This window comes from Euwallacea similis, chromosome 16 (genome assembly GCF_039881205.1).
Source record: "Euwallacea similis isolate ESF13 chromosome 16, ESF131.1, whole genome shotgun sequence".
NCBI classification, from domain to species: Eukaryota; Metazoa; Arthropoda; class Insecta; order Coleoptera; family Curculionidae; genus Euwallacea; species Euwallacea similis.
In genome coordinates, this window is record NC_089624.1 from 3,016,505 (window position 1) to 3,033,737 (window position 17,233).

Here is a 17,233-nt window from a genome sequence, read left to right on the forward strand (position 1 = left end):
GTGCCATTCCTTCCAGTTCCCTTCCCAAAGCCCCGTAGTCATTGATTTTTGGGGGCCTCGCTGAAATTCTAGTTCAGAAGGTGTATTACCTTATATTACCTTATTGGGGTAAATAAATAGCCGTTTTATACTGTTACCTATATTTATTCATTAATAATATAAGTTCCTTATAGACTAAATCTTTGGCGTCAGATCCAACCATGAAATCCATGTGGTTGAAATGTTTATAGGGCACTCGGAATTTTCCGATGACGTTGGGAAGTTTACTTTCAGTAAATACCAAGTCCTAAAAAACAGATAATCTATCTGAAAATACTAAATATAGAATACCGAATATGAAGATTCATTAGTTAAATTGGAATATGAGGTTTCGATTAATTTAGATAATACCAAGTGAGATTATCAACTGATGTTATAAAGGTGTGGTTAAAACGAAACATGATTTAAACGTGAAAATAATGTGAAATCGATGTCGCTGGTAATTACTAACAGCCAATTTGATGGGTCAAGTTTAAGCTTAAAATTAAACATATTTGATATTCTGTATTAAACTCAGGAATATTTCGTTATAATTTTCATATTATACCTTTGTGAAAATAATGCATGCAATATTTTAAACCTCTACCTCTTCTGTAACTAAAGTGTCCCCATCTCCGAAATGCAGTGCTACAGGATGATCCACCAAACTTAAATTATAAGTAGGCAAAGTCAAACTTCTATATTTCTGCAGATTTAAAAACGGATTGTGATAGTCTAGTGGCCTGAAATCTCCTGAAATTGACTATTCCAATCAATCTTTAGTTGGTCGCGGTATAAAATTTGTTACCTTCAGCATACATTTGTGCTGTGTGTGAGGTTAAATAAACTGAACTTCCTGCAGGAAAGTACGATAAGAATTCTGGAATGTAGCTCTGCAATAAAAATAATTAAAATGTGTTACAGCGATGTACTTGAAAACAAAATCCTACGCTGTTGAATTGTTGCCCATCGATCCCAACTAAAGAGTACATGAAAATTAGACACAGAAATTGTGAGGGCGCTCCATTGGCACAAAACGCGCCCAGAAACTTAGAGAAATAGTCTCGCCTAGGGAAAACATTTAGGATGTTTTTAGACATCACTGCTCTCTGAAGCAAATGAGGAAACAGTCAATTTTGAAGGTACGTTGTAATATTTTCACATATAACCTACCGTAAGTGATAATGAAGATCCCAAAAATATCTTATGGGGAAATGACATCTCATGTAGCACGTATACCAATGGAGCCAAAGCCAAGTGTAGGCGAATTTTAGCGTTATACTGCGGTCTTAAGGTTCCCAAAATGAAGGCGGCTGTAGATCCTATAGAGTGTCCCAGAAAGTACAATGAATGCTGTTTGGTTATATTCAAGATATAGTCAATCGTTGCCGGAAGGTCATAAAGGGCCACCTCATGTAATCTGTTGAGAATAAAGTTGAGATATTTATTTTTATGATTTGCAGAATTACGTATTAGTTTTAAAAGACATGATATCAAAGTGATGACGGTAGAATGACGATTGTAAATCACAAACCAATGTCGTCACTTTATGGTTTAATTCTGATGTTTTAGGTAATTTGGGACTTGAAAGAAAAATTCCTGAACCTTTTGATTGTTGGAGAATTAGATGCAATGCAATGGAAAATTATACAGTGAAGGAAGAGAGTAACAGGCTTCCGAAGGTCTGTAATTACGTAGAAAGAAAAGGCAACACTTTCCCCTTTAATCTGCTAAAACTCTCCTCACTGGGGTGGGCCGTAAGGAGGGCGATTGTGAAAGTCGATGATTTATTTCTTCGATTTAATTTATCATTATTTTGACCCCTTTGACATGTGTGTTAGAATAAAGTGTAGTAATATTCAATAAAGGCTATTTTTTACGAGATGGAAAATCAAAATTCTAGGAATATTAAGTGAAGAAAGGGTGAGTTGTAATGGAAATTATTTTTTTAAATTACGTGTTTAAAATGGTTTTCTTGATTTTCCGAATCGTCGATTTGGATGTTCAATTACGAAATGGCAGCTGCCAGTTAACAACTGCCTGGCAGTTGATGTGTTTTTCCAACTGCAGTTAAGCTTAACTAATAGTTGAAGTAAGGAGAACTATGTAAAACACCTTCCTAATTGACAGAGATACTTTGATAGTTAGGCTTGACTGCGAGTTACTTCACATGTAATTTAGCAGCACATTGAAAAATCGACATTTAATGGTTTTCCTTCTCTTTAATTTATAGAAGATATATCTGAATTATTGAAAAATTACTACTTACGAAAATTTCCAATATTCAGGGTCTTTCTCGGAATTGAATACTTGATGCTTATTGGAATAGATGTTTCCCCTCATGTTCGCCAACCACACATCATAACCGGCATCTGCCAACAGATATGCTAAAATATTGGAAAATCATTTATAGCTGAGATATAATCTAGAAAGTGTTTAACAGAACTGGAAATTTACTTACGCATACTACATACTTACGCAAATCGTGTTCAGGTCCTCGAAACAAAAACACATCCGAAGAGGCCAGTAATCCATGCTGAAATAACGCTACTGGACGTTGATTTTTATGTGATTTGGTTTCCAGCTTACTTCTGGGTATTCTATGCAGAGTGACGATATACCCATCTTCTGACAACACTTCATGTTCTTCGAAGGGATAACCATACGAGCTTACCAATTGTTGCTGTAAAAAGATGGAGAACTCTAGTCGCTGTGATCCGTTCATCAATATGAGTAGGTACCTACTATTTAGACTGGGTAAAGATGTGACCTGAATTTCTACCTTGTTTGGTAACTGTTTATTATTGCATGCTCAAAATAACATAAAAATCTCAAAAACTGTATATGACAGTACGACGGTTAATTGCATAATGAATAATAATTAGCATCAATTCATAATGAAAGTAAAAGCTGCTTTTTACGTGCTCGGCGAAATCCGGATGATTGCTCAGTAAATGAGGAAAATCTCATTAGATTAGATTTCTACTTATACTATTTAATAAGCCATTATTAATAGCCTTATTTCATATCAGTTTTCAGTTCACGTTTTCAATATCAACAGTAACAGTTTTGAAATTTTTGGCATAAATAGAACTTGATGTTTGGTCACCGGAAATCCGATATTAAATTGGCCATAAATTTGAAAATTGCGTGTATGCATAGAAATCTGTGTTACCAAGTATTTGAAACACAAAATCCTATATTTGCTAACTCCGGAAATACTGACTCAATATGCAAATTTACTTGAATTATTATAACCTGCAACAAAATATTAATATTATACAGCCCATTATAAGAAGTGCTTGTATGAGAAACATCTATTATTGGCACTAAACATCTGCACACATTTTTACATTTAAAACTAATAAATTGATTTCTAATTGCTATAGCAATTTTCAGTATTAGTTGAGACAGGCAGGTTTTGATTTTTCACATTTAATGTTGGTAAGCCACTTTAAGTAACCTTATGGCTAATGGTACCCGCCGCATAATTAGTACATGTTTTTGGGTCATCAGTAAATTATTTTAATGATTTCCCTTCCTAGTTTTATATACTATATCTGGTAAATATACAAGGTGTACCAGAATCATTCTGCCAACTGCTTACTGTAGGTTCCTGTGACCGAAATAAGGTATATAGTTTATATAAATAAATATCCAATTGGCCTTTAGTTTCGAGATACAGAGTATATAGTTTGGCGCACATACAGAGATACAGAGTATATATTTTGGAGTAAAACATATTGGCGCACATGACAGACTACTTTAAATGAAATATTATACTGAGTGTTACAATTTTTTATAACTAAAAAGGAAACATGACGCTCATATCTCCGCCACTGGTGCATGGTTGAAGTCGATAATTTTTTGAATTATACCTACCGATATGTTAAATAAATGTACGAAATTTAGTTAAAAAATTTCAAGTCGTTTGGAAGTTAAAAAATAAAAACTTTTTTTTTCTTAAACTTTAACACTCTGCATCTCAAAACTAAATGCCAATTAGATATTTGTTTATATAAACTTTATACCTTATTTCGGTCACAGGACCTACATTCTGATACATCTTTTATATTAACTTTATAGGAAAGAGCAAATAATCGTGTAGGAATTGTATGTAGGTAGAGAAATTAGTTCCGGCATCTCGAAATTTCGAGGACAAAGTTCTAGACACAATGGCTGTAAATTTTTTTAGGCCATTTTTTCGCATGTATTACTGGTGTATATATTTTTCGCGTACATATTAAATATGTCAATTTACTTATTAAATAATATGTGATATAGTACACTCCTAAACATTAAAGGTAGGCGTTTTAATAGGCAAATAAAGTTTGCAAGTGTAGGTAACGGGTGATCAAAAAATTCTTTTCGTTATAATTTCGATTTAGACATTTAAAGTTTTCGGGAATAGCAATCTAGGTCAGATTGATTCCTATCAGTTGATTTTTAGCCAATAGAATTAGCAGGTATTATCATCGTAGATCATTCTGATTAATTGACCTGCTATGTTCTTCAACTTAATTATTGAAAGCCGGCAACTCTTTGCTCAACTTAACAAAAAGTAAGAGGCTTTATTTTTACTTTACGGCCTGTTGCTGTGAGCATTGTAAAAACATAACAACGTCCGTTGAGCATAAGCTCATTGATTCCATCATGGAAATTAAGGTGTAAACGAGTTTCGATCTATTTGCACATAAATCATTTTACTGATAACTGAACTTTTAATAAATTACTATTTTTTAACTCTTTTTTACAATTTTGCCGTTTAGTAGTAGTGCCAGCATAACCTGAGTAGGTTTTCGGTTACGAGTTGCGTTTGAATATATAGAAGGCGAATATTTGAATATAAGATATTATGATATCGTTAAAATGTCACCTCCAATGTTTTTTGAGGTCACGGACATGAATCCTTACACCTAGGTTTGGGATTTACCAAAGTAGTCATTAGTACAGAAAAAACCTCCAGAAACATCAATAATTCATGAGGATTTAGAACTTTCAAATTCGTGAAACTTGATTGTGATTCTTCGCTAATTAAAACCCCAAAGAGTATATCTGAGTTGAAAATAAGAGTTAATAAATTCACGCCATATCTCGGGAACTAATTGAGAGAAGTACCTCAAGGAATAGTTACCTGAGATGCCTATCAGTGCTTATTATAGTATATCTTTTTACGAGATTTTTTTAAGACAGACCAGTGTATAAAACATAGTGTTTTAAGACCCACATTTTTCCAGCTTTCTTGCGCAGATACTGTGTTAGTGCTATGCCCTTAGTGCAAAATTTTTCTACGTGGCTTTTCCAGGTTAGTTTATCGTCAGTGATTCCCGAAAGTACTTAGCCTCTGGATTCAGTAGTGGAGGTTTCCTGTACAGCGTAGATTGCCTTGCCTGGTATCCTTATCACTCCATCATCAGTTACAAAAGACGACCAATTAGGAAGCACTGATGTAAGTAATTTTTATAGATAAGCCAAATTGCATAATTCCTCCCAACAAAAATTAATTATTTAAACCCCCTTAAATTTTACTTAATTATGGCCTTTGTGAGGCATTCAAATTTATAAATATCTGGAAAACAAATCATGTGTTATTTACCATCTCTTTTATATAACAAGAACGGGGCCTAACCTAAACCAATACCTACTTCAAATTAATAATATAAATCGGGATAAAAAAAAGCTATGAGCTTTTAAATAGGTATAGGAAAAGAGTCGCCGAGAGCCTCTTTCACTCTTAACTTATAACTCCAATGAAATTCAAGTTTCCCACGCTAAGAATATGTTAAACTGCAAATTTTATGTCATATTAAATTTTTCCTCGATTTTTTCTGTAATATTTCACTCATCCTCAACATTTAGATATAAGTAGATGAATTTTACTAAATTTTAATGTTCAATTGTCTGCTTTGCGTTGTTTCCCTTCTTCCCCTGTTCGAAATTCAAAAGAATTTTTTATTTTGAGATAAATATGTTCGGATATAGTATCAAAATTAAAGAGAGGAGCCTTTCGAGTTTTCCAGATATTTGATTCAAATTTAGAGTGGATTGTTTCTAAGAATCAATATAAAAGCTTTAACTACCATAGTTAAAGCACTGGACTAGTTTGCCGGAACTATCATCTCAATCTTCCTCGAACCAACCACCAGTTGTTATGTTTATATGAGTATTTTGTTCATTCTAACCTGAACTAACCTAACTTGTACAGTTAAACTTGTACATGTGTATGTACATGTATGTCATATAAGTTTAAATGTACAGTGTATCCTGTACACTTAAATTTGTACGAAAAATTAAAAACTATTTGTTAAAATATTTTTGGTAATTTTGCTGCCAATATTTGCCAGAAAGGTTTGGGATTTTCTGAGGATTTTGCACTTTTTTTGGACAGTCTCAGTGGAAAATTAACCCTAATAAAGCTGTCAGTAAGTTTGGCACTATTTCAAAGTTCTGGAGCTTAATATGTATGGCTACCGGTTTTCCCATCACTGTTATTTAACATGGATAGAAACTTTGAAAAAACTGAGAAAAATAATCTAAATTACACTACCACTAACCTGAACTAACACGGATTCTATGGAGGTACATTTTCTCGGGAAACTTAATAGCTCAGTGAAGACATACTTGCTTTACTCATTGGCTCACTGACACACTGGCATCGGCATAATAATTCGATTTAATAATTAAAATTTCTTTCTTATTTCTTCATACAAAATAGCATCTGCGATTTCTGCTAGGGGCAATAGGCTTCTCTACAATACAATAATTAAAAAGTGTAATGGCAACAGGATTCTGAGGATTTCTCGTGGTGATCACAAAAAGTAAAAGTGGGCAGCTCGAAAATATTTCACACCAACAATAAAAAACAAACTAATAACCACTTTCAATGGCTATTATCTCTATAGAGATGTGTACCTACTCGTATGTAGAAGACAAGAAGCAAGATAAAAATCACAATACCTCTTCGGCACTTTCTTTCGCATGACACGAGTCATGGATGGAATAATATGAAGCTAATTAAAATTCCAAGACCACATCCGTAGGTCAAGGCGATTCTTGTTTTGTTACCTAATTTGGATTAGAATGTGAATGAATTCCGCGTGTATAATAATTGTCACGGCAGAAGGTCAATGCTGTTTTACTGCACGTTTTGAGGACTTCGAAACTACTTATAAAATCCTCACGCACGAATATGTTCATTGCGACCACTTTGATTGACCCTACGTGGCATAAAATAGAAGATGAGGAGAAGTTTTAGCCTGAAACGAGTAGAGACGTGATTTATGGAGGTCGTTAATTTCATGTAAGTCGGTGAAGATGTGTCTACGCGTACAACGGTACATGATAGCCCACAATCAAAACTGAAGAGAGTCAGATGCTCGTATACTGCAAGTACGTATATGGACTCACTGATGGCTTATTGCCATTATTAAAAGACACCTTTGCAAGTCGTTTGTAAATGAAAATATTAATTGTTTAATGTAACAAAAACCTGACTTCCTGACAATAAAATGGGGCGACCCTAAATTACTTACAGCAACAGAAACACGAATGCTCTTCGGTGCCACTGTAATGCTACGGCCAATGCGAGGGCCCACGATGAACTCGGTAACGCTAAATCCATGACAGCAAATCGGAACCACCGCGAGGAACCACGACACTCCGTATGAACGCAGAACCATGTCGCGATTATAGAAAAATCCCATCAAGTAGCGGTTGCGTTCCTTATATTCGGGTCATTATTTTAAATAAGTATGCAGATATGTGCGTGTGTCGTTGAGAACTTTACTGATGCTACATCTCTGAAGAAGCGTGGTACCAGTTTTGGTACTGTTGAATTGTTTCGGCGATACGGTGGTAGTGGTCCGCCATGGTCTTGATCAGTTCGCGAAATATTTTTTAAGCGTCATTGGAACCGGATGTCGAAAGTTTGCTTTGTTTCATGGTGGCGCCTGGTCCTTGTTAACGCAGAGTTAATTAATCAGTTGGGCCCAGTTTGTTTAAACGAAATCAGAGCAAGGTTTTTGAAAAGGTTAAGATGTAACGTTTTTAAAACCTTGCTTTGATTTCGTTCAAAGGCAGCTTCCGACGTGGATTGAAACAAATATATCTGGTACCCTCAGTACCTATTAATGACGGTTTTATTCACTACATCAGTAGAAATCAGGTTTCCAGCATTTTTGTAAATTAAATTCGTATTGTTAATTTTAATTTTGATTGACCTGCTAACTGGCAAATTTATTTTATATTTTATTTAAGCCCGTTTTCTGTTTCTTAAGGTTTTGTTGTCGATTTTAAAAAGTGGTAATTATATTATTTAGAAATTTCCACAGTAAATTTTTCTACAAAATTACGATTAGTTAGGAACAAATTTTGATTGTTTCTACAAAAATTAGTCTAAATTGCCTCTTCACATTATAGTATTATCACGTTTTTTCGACTCATTCTGTGGGTACAATAATTTTGAATTTGAAGTTATCTCATTCTAAAATATGACATCTTTTTTCGAAGACTTAAAAACGATGAAATCTGAAAATAAGAGATTTTGAGTACCCATAAGATTTTGTAGAAAAAGCGGACCAAATTTTCTTCTTTCCTGAAGACACTAATATTCTTTTTTATAGGCGGTTTTTGGGAAATGTAGCTTTTCTGCTTTTCTTGGTCTTTTGTGCTTGTGGCATGAAAATAAATACTTAAAACTCACAATATATTTTTACATCGACAATTTAAAAGCACAAAACTCGATGGAAAATTAACCAGAAAATCATACAATATAATTGCCTTAAAAATAATTAAAATTGACGATAAAAACATTACAATATTCAGAGATATTTAAGGCGAACAGCTAAGCCCTTCTGGTACCTTATTTCCAAACATTATTGCCTGTAATAATGTTAGCTCATTATTGTGAATCAGACCTATGACTTTACGTTTTTCTGTTTGGCTTCCAATGGGCAAATCCATGGTAAATATAGACGTCGCTGGGATTTTTATTGAGAAGCGGTATCTGAAGCCTTCAATTCCTGTGAAGAACATAGATGATTAAAGACTTTGTCGGTTTAGGAAGGATGAGGAATTTAAACAAATACACAAAATAGCACTCACCTTTATATTCGTATATGTGAAGAGCTTTTTGATCCTCCATAAAAGCCAATATAGTTTCCCCATTCCCGAAAGTAATTGACGTTAGTGATGATGGTCTATATACTATAATTCTTTTGAAAATTTCTCCATTAAGAGGATCGGAGTAAATCTGTAAGTAAATTTTACCAAATTGACCTTTAATGCAACTCTGCTATGAGCAATTATTACCTCGATGAATTTGTTCTCATCCCCCCAAGATTCTTTCTGAGACACAACTGCAAGTAGATTTGTATTGCCACCCTGCACTCCAACATTGACCACAGCTATTTCTCCTCCATTTTTGCCAGGAATAAAGTAGTTTGGTTTCCTTGTAACGTTGCCTACGATCAGGGAGTTAATATATAAATCTTCATCATCTCCATCAGCGGGAACTTGATATTTGTTGAGAGTAATTAGTTCGAGTCCAGTTCGCATGGCTAGGCCTGTTTTGAGACCAGGAGGTACGAACAAAGCATCTGTGAAGTGAAGAGGGAAAGTTTTTCATAGACATTTGTTCTGTTGAAATTGAACACACCTTCATCAACGTTCCACTTCGTATATTCCTGAACAAGCACTTCTTGTAATGGGTTGAGCCGAAATTCCGTCACCACACTATTCTTCAAGCCATAGAAACTTAGTGGTTCTTCTGAGCTTTGGAGAAGATCTTGGGGTTTAATAGTTGCTACAATCTAGCAATATCCTTGTAATATGTATTATTAGTATTCTGTTAAAATTCAACTTACCTCAATATCAATTCCTAGAAATTGCCAAATAGCCGTTCCCTCATCTTTACACTTACCCTTACTTATTTCCCTTATTACAACCAGAAATATTTCATCAGTTTTGCTTTCGACTTTAACAATTTGTGAGATTATTCCAGTATTCACTTGATTAACATCGACAAATCTGCCTGTATCAAATTTCATCAAGTTTGAGAAGCAACTGCCTTCTTCGTTGATTAAAAGGTAGTGTTGGTTTTGATGCACAAAATAATAGCTAAAATGTATATGGTTTTTGAAGGAAAGTGTTTCAAGTTCATCTAAATAGTTGAACTTCAGGTCTTGTTCCGAAGTGCGGTTATAGATGAAGGTGAGGTCTTTGCAGAGATTATCGAAGTCATCCTTAGGGCAAATGTTTTGTCTAATAATTATTTCATTCCAAATGAGAATTTACCATAATTTTTCTTTGAGTGTCAGAAAAATCGCTCTCTTTAGCCTGAATTTGCTGGATAAGCTGATTCACTTGTAGACCATTAACAGTAATTTCCTCATACATTGGACCAGTTAAGTTTAGTGAGTTCAGCTTCAAGGAAGTGAGCATTGCCTGGGGATGTTCTGATTGGAGTTTTAAGGATTCTGTATTCCAGGTGGTGAAATTCACTCCACTGATTAATCCAGAAACTACAGAAAAGTTCAGCTTATTGACACATTTTTGAGACTTTTTGAAAAACTCACCACTAAAGTTTCCATTTACAAAGATTTTCGATGTGAAAGTGTATGAACCAGTTAAGTTTTGGTCAGTATCCGTGGTTACTATTTTGTCCATTGGAATGTTATTGATGGAGTTGGTTGTAAGTAAGTCATGGACCACGACGTTGTTTTTGAATATGATTTCGCTTGGAATGTATTGATCTACATTTCTCTGGAGAATCACGTTGTCGTAACAAAAAAATTGCTTTAAACGTTTGAGCGAACACTCACCATCACAGTTCTTTCCCTCTCTACACTTAAATTTACAGCATTAACTTCATTTCCAACGAATACATTATGGGTCACAATCATCTCAGCAATATCAATTTCCTCCAAATCCTGAGCAGTCATTAATGGTATCACATTGCTCATATTCAAATCATTAACGAATTTCGAATCCAAATTTCCCTTGACGACCATTTTTTCAAAGTTGTATCTACCAGGGAGCAATCCCTGGTCGATGAATATTCCTTGATTAATGTAGTTAGTAAAATTTTGGCCATAAAGCAAATGTGTAGATATTGCGTCTTCAACTTCAATTGATTTCAAACATTCAGAAGAATGAGTGAATTTTACGTTGCCATTAATGTAGGTGTCTTGTGTTATCAAAGCAATTCTGGATGCTAAGTTTGAAAAATTCATTCCGTTGATACCTATCGAGGTTGCTAAGTTTCTGCCAATTTTGACCTAAAATATTTCTCATTAAGTTTTCTGTTGAAGATTTGATGTATGTTAAATTTTACCTCTTGTTTGAATTCTACGTTATTAGCCAAATTAATATCATCATCAACAAATACAAATTCCTTTTGCAATTGCTCAAAATATTTATCGTTTATTCGTCCATGGATGATCAGATTTTGGATATATGACAGACGTTGAAACGTAATTTCACCTATAAATTTTTTAGTTTAGTATCAAGATAACGCAACCACGATCACTACCTTTAACTTTTAAAGCCTCTTCTCCAATATCAAAATTATTTAGCATGTAAGTTACTTCGACATTATTGATCATTTCCTTAACAGTAACATCATCTTCAATGCTAACATTCCCTAGAACACTTATTGGACCTTTTAAGATTTGTTTTCCACCTGTTCTTAAAATCGCCTTCAGGGGTATGTGATTCAGAGTTGAGGTTTCTATCAAATTCTCTACATCAATTCCATTCTCGAATGTCAGAGAATTAGAGAACGTGACGTTTGTTTTGTTTTTGAATACTATAGTATTGATGTAATCTTCAAAGGAGGCATTGGCCAGATTTAGGACATGAAGATTTTCAAAGTGGACATCTCCCTTTTGATGTGGTTGTTAGTATCCTAATTGATAGTGATGAATAACATACTTACATCAATAACTAAACGACTTGAGTTGCGATATAATTTGATCCAAGGGTGATCATTGAGCAGTCTCTCCATATCAATTTCGTTAACTTTCCGTAGAACTAGGTAGCCTTCAATACTTATAACTGAAATTATACATTTCCTTAATGGAGAATTTGTTTTAAAATTCTAAATTACCTTCCACAGAGGCATTCCTATACATCAAAATATCAGTGATGTTTTCCCTAAATTTGCCGTAAGAAAACACCCTTGCTGTATCTATATCATTGATACTTTTGCTATTTATTTCTTCGCATTTGAGCTCTTCAATGTAAAAGGGTTGCTTAATGAACTGTTCGTCAGTATACTTGAGGTAACCCTCCATATCAAACACCTTAATTTTCCCTTCAATATCTCCATCAACTTTAACTATTTCTGCACTAAGATCTTGCAACTCTCCTTCTTTAATTACATGGCGATATTCTTCAGTAACATTCAAAGAATCCACTGCAATTTCCTCCTCAAAAATCAGCTCACTGCTGATGGGTTGATCTCCAGAGAAATTCACAAGAGAGTCCAAAAGCTTCGTAATGTTTTGACCATTGTATGATCCATTAACTATCAATGCATCTAAGATTATATTTGCAGGGATACTGGACAGATTCAAGTTTTGTGGAGTACTTTTCGTGATAAATGAGTCGAGTGATATGTTGTTGATCATTTTTGAGTTGATGTCCATGTTGTTGTGAATGGTGATGCCTTGGGGGAATCGCTTTTGGCCGGTGATTGTAATGGAAGTTTCATTCTAAAGCAAGAATTATTCGTGAGTTTCGATGATGTTATCGGAACTAAACATACCTTCAAAACAATATTTTCCAGATATTCACCAAAGTCAATGGCATTGATTGTGTTCTTAATAACTACCTCTCCTGTAACTTCCAACTGAAAGAACTCTGTATTTGCATTAATTTGCATCATTGTGACTGAATCCTTCAAACCGATATTTGGCAAAAATTTCTCTGCTTCTCCTTTTATGTTACCGGGATCAACCTAGAGTAAACAATACCTTCAACTGCAAAAATTCTTCTCTAATAAAATAAAGAACTTACTTCAATATTTTTAACAACTTCCAACTTTTCAAAAGTCAAATTTCCAGTAATGCTCTGCTCACTCTGTAGATTAACAATTTTTGTGAGATCTATATTATTTAGTGACGTATCTCGAGTGTCCACGTAGTAAGCTTTGAGGTTGTTGAAACGTTTCTTTGCAGTTATATTAAGGGTTTCATCGAGTGTCAAATCAACATATTCTTCAGGAAATTTCATCCGATTTAGTTGCTCACTCAGATTAGCATTACGAACAATATTCATGGCCTGCAATGAAAAGTCTCAAAATGATTTATCCCTATTACTATTCCCATATGAAGACTTACTCCTGATAGTGTTAAATCAGGAATGATGCAAGGAACATTGGTTAAACAAAGGTTATTGAGAAATTGGTGAAAGTTTTTCGTATTAATTGAGTTAACAGTGACATTCCCAGGAAGTCTTAAATTGGCATTTTCATCTATAATAGAGTCATCGAAAATCATTGCAGAACTGTTGATGGGTTGGTTGTTTAAAACCCGCGTTTCAAAACTTCCTCTTGCAACGATATTTTCAAATTGAAAGGTGCCTGGAACTATTTGAGATATGGAACGAATTCCATAATGTTTCTTAAAGCTTACCAGCCATGGATTTATCAATGGTAACCATGTCATCGATGATAAAGTCGTTCAGTAAGTTGTCAGTTACCATGATGTTTTGTGTAGTAACCAAATTATCAAAATCAATAATACCATCAATTACCACATTTTCTTTATCATCAATAAACACCAGATTATCTTTGGCCACCCCATTAACCTCCTGGAAGAACAGCTGTCTGACCGTTAAATCTTCAAACACCTTACGACCAGAAATAGGCTTATTTAAATAATCCTTTCTGAAAACTCAGTACAATAATTCATTGGTGAAATTCATTTTATTTATATGGTCTTACCTCACAATATCATTGATAATAGAATTCAGTTCTTCACCTTCATTATGGATTTCATCAGCTAGCACAGACCCCAAAACCTCAGTTGGGCCATTGAAAACTAGGGTGTTAATGGTATTTTCTGCAATCGCCGCTTTCAGTTCTTTGTATATATCATTCAATCTTGCAACTTCAATCTGAATTTCTTGCAGTTTATCATTTAAAGTATCAGACATAGTTCTCATTTCTGGCGCCCTAAGAAGATTTGCACGCTTAAGCGATGGGGATTTTTTTGATCCATATTCTTTTGGATTCTTCAATTCTGCGAGCTGCTTATTTTGCTGGTCAATCATAGTCTAAAATTTGTATAGAATTATTTATTATTAAGATAGTTAGAATTGGGACCTGTAAAGTTCGTTTTAGGTTCATGTAGGTATCTAAGTCTTTCTTGGCAGGATGCTCCATTTTTCGAAGACTAACTTTCATGTTGAATATGACAGAGCCGATCTGATGGTTCGGCACTACTAGAGCTATTTGGTTTTTAATGGCAATATAGGAACTACCTACAGGAAAATTATATTTATTTTAAGATTATTGAAGTTATACTATCACCTAATATTCCTGTAGCTGGATTGAATTCTGTGAAACATTCCAGGCTGCCATGCATTTCCCCGAAAAATTCACAAGTTATATCCATATGTTCTTCAAATTTCTTTCCATTGTACGTCACAATTTCCACATCATTAGATTTATGAGAGTCATGATCTAACTTTCTTTGGAACATTAGCACAGTTTCATCCCTATAGGTATTCACAGACATCGGCAACCACATCTGCAGACTTTCCAGGTTGGAATCGACAATCTCTCTTTTCACTAAACCATCCTCAGTGAACTCAAATATAGCGGCACCAAGACCATTCACAGCAACAAATGACTTTAGAACATCCTCGAAACATATCACTTGATTGATCTGAGGGCTCTTAAGCGTTGCGAATTCAATGAAATGATTGTTGGTGAGTTTGTAGATTACCAAGATGTTTGAAAAAGACTGAACGAAGGATAAAAAGAAATCTGAGTCTGAGGTGGAGAAACAAGAAGAAGGGGATGGTTGGGGTAAGTAGAGAGATTGGTAGAGCCATCGCTCTTCGGAAGCGATTTTGAACCCGTATATGACCGCAGAGTTTGTTTGATTTTTCTGAAAGTTGGCTAGCAGGAATTGGTCCTGCTTCATTTTGAATATGTGGAAGTGTATTATAGTGTGCTCAAATGGCCAAACCCATCGTTTATCCTGTAAATGAACGATGTGAAGCAGCAGAAGCACACTTAAGAGGTAATTTACCATTGAGTTCTCAGATAGAGAGTACCAAAGTAGACCCTGGTTTTGCGCTAACGCAATTACCCAGACTTGATTATTATTGTTATCATAGAAAAACTCGATGCTGCTGATTGTTTCATTTAGGTCTGAAATGTGTAATTTAAATGTAGGGATGTGCTTGGATAACATCACGTGAAGAGCAATAATTCTTATCTATCTGTTTAAAAGAGGATCAAACTGTCTCTTACCAAAAAACCTAAGCTCGTGACTTATTTGGTCATTTCTAGACTTGATAGTTGAGAATAACACTGCCAACTTAGTGCCATTTAAGATACCACCAGTATACGAGGTATAGCCTGTATTCAGAGTTTTCCATTCTTTGACTGTGAGGTTTGATGGTAATACTGAGCTGGTGGTTACATTGGAAATGAAAATTTCTGAAATAAACGTGTTTACATTCTATGGAAGCATAGAATTTAAAATTTTCTTCATTCACACTTTCTACACATCTAGAATTTCTAGTAGAAAAACGAATTATTCTGAATAGAGGTTTATAGGTCAGGTAGGTACCTACTTCCTCTTGAATTATGAGGTATTAAAAACTTCGTAACATACCTTCTCTGTTATAACTAACAAATTTGCTCTCATATAAATTCCACTCATCTTCGAATGAATTAATTATAAGGAATAACTGCCAGCAAATTAAAACAGACAACACATTCTTTGTAGCAGACATCTTTTCCTTGAACTCTCAGCTGTTAAAGTACCCACTCATCAAAAACCAAATATAATCAGATTTGTAGGTACCATGGTGAAAGCAAAAAAGAGTGTTTAAAATGGCCTTTTTGTTGAACTTTGTTCATTTTCTATATTGTATGGAAGTAAAAGGTAAAGCGAGCGTTTAGGCACGATCAACGACACAAAATGCTGAATAGGCATAATAAATTACTTTAAAACGTATTTATAAAATCCAACAATAATTTCATCGATTTCGAAAAATCTTTTAAAATTTGTATATTTTTATTCAATAGTTCAGAGAAAGAAAAAGTTTCGTCATGAGATATTTAGGAACTCCACATCATATAGCTACTAGATTACACCCACTGCAATCTCTTCACTACTTTAGGACATTTCAGGTTACTAAAAAGTCTCAAAATTCCTTTAGCCGAATTGGTTTTACTTACAAATCGGAAAAGTAATCAATCAAGCAGGTAACTTCAGATTAGGACTTCAGAAAGAATTCAAGACATTTTTGGACCGTTTGAGCTTTTTTACAAAATTCTAATTCGTTTAGGGTAATCTGAGTAAGCGAAGGTCCAAAAATTCTCCCTCATGTGATTTAAATGATTGTAAAACTCAATAGTGACAACAAAATTTACATTTATCAGTTCGTTTAAATAGGGCATTTCAAGTAAATAGCCACTTCAATGGTGGTCCGACACGACAAACTGCTTATTAAGTTGCTTTAAAATTAAAAATATTTTTATCAGGAAACTTAACTTTTTTATGCCTTAATATCGTGTCTTTGCCCTGAAACGTTGTTATGAAAATGAAAGAAATTATGCAATTTACACCAAAGTTTGCCCTAGAGTGGTTTAACTTTACCGAGTTTCCTCAGTTCAGCATATTGCCGTTCTAGAAGTGTCTCGTGGTTCCAGCTTACAGATGTGTGAGAAAAAAGTGCACCATAGAAAAAAAGTCGAGTTTTATACGCTCTAGTTATTTTATTAATTTGCATATTGTTTATTCTTATATTTGTGTTTAAATCAAGTTTGGCGAGTTTCAAAAAGTCTGAGAAGAATACACACTTATTATTAAATCCGTGAGAAGTGTAAGACTATAAAAAATTACTGATAACAAATGTCTACAAAATATTTAAGATGCTCGACATTAGTAATAACATGATCAGGAACTGGAGCGAGTATGAGTAGTTTCAAGACTTGCCATGTTTAGAGAATTTATGTTCGTTTAGTTTTTGT

The 17,233-nt window shown here is 34.3% G+C and overlaps 2 protein-coding genes across 5 annotated transcripts; both read right to left on the minus strand.

The window, feature by feature from the left end:
• Positions 1-123: 123 nt before the first annotated feature.
• LOC136414201 (gastric triacylglycerol lipase-like) lies at positions 124-8,081 on the minus strand. 4 transcript variants are annotated; one of them, XR_010752529.1, is made up of 8 exons: positions 7,551-8,081; positions 2,497-2,701; positions 2,288-2,405; positions 1,192-1,438; positions 969-1,127; positions 827-911; positions 626-781; positions 124-286 (listed from the first exon to the last, which is right to left on the minus strand). XR_010752529.1 is itself a non-coding variant. In XM_066398082.1 (8 exons), the coding sequence occupies exons 1-8, from the start codon at positions 7,719-7,721 to the stop codon at positions 134-136; spliced, it is 1,284 nt and encodes a 427-aa protein (XP_066254179.1). In that variant the 5' UTR covers positions 7,722-8,081; the 3' UTR covers positions 124-133. The 4 variants fall into 4 exon arrangements, 2 of the variants coding, with proteins under 2 accessions (XP_066254179.1, XP_066254178.1); XR_010752530.1 differs by having other exon boundaries at positions 620-781; XM_066398082.1 differs by having other exon boundaries at positions 626-771.
• Positions 8,082-8,764: 683 nt separating this feature from the next.
• Positions 8,765-16,067, minus strand: fs(1)N (female sterile (1) Nasrat). The gene is made up of 22 exons (XM_066398066.1): positions 15,870-16,067; positions 15,503-15,691; positions 15,279-15,400; positions 14,552-15,227; positions 14,345-14,502; positions 13,964-14,295; positions 13,653-13,906; positions 13,359-13,606; positions 13,036-13,299; positions 12,785-12,976; positions 12,125-12,731; positions 11,954-12,072; positions 11,549-11,900; positions 11,351-11,499; positions 10,839-11,294; positions 10,593-10,779; positions 10,312-10,538; positions 9,882-10,259; positions 9,674-9,827; positions 9,328-9,614; positions 9,121-9,268; positions 8,765-9,038 (listed from the first exon to the last, which is right to left on the minus strand). The coding sequence occupies exons 1-22, from the start codon at positions 15,988-15,990 to the stop codon at positions 8,848-8,850; spliced, it is 5,811 nt and encodes a 1,936-aa protein (XP_066254163.1). The 5' UTR covers positions 15,991-16,067; the 3' UTR covers positions 8,765-8,847.
• Positions 16,068-17,233: the final 1,166 nt, after the last annotated feature.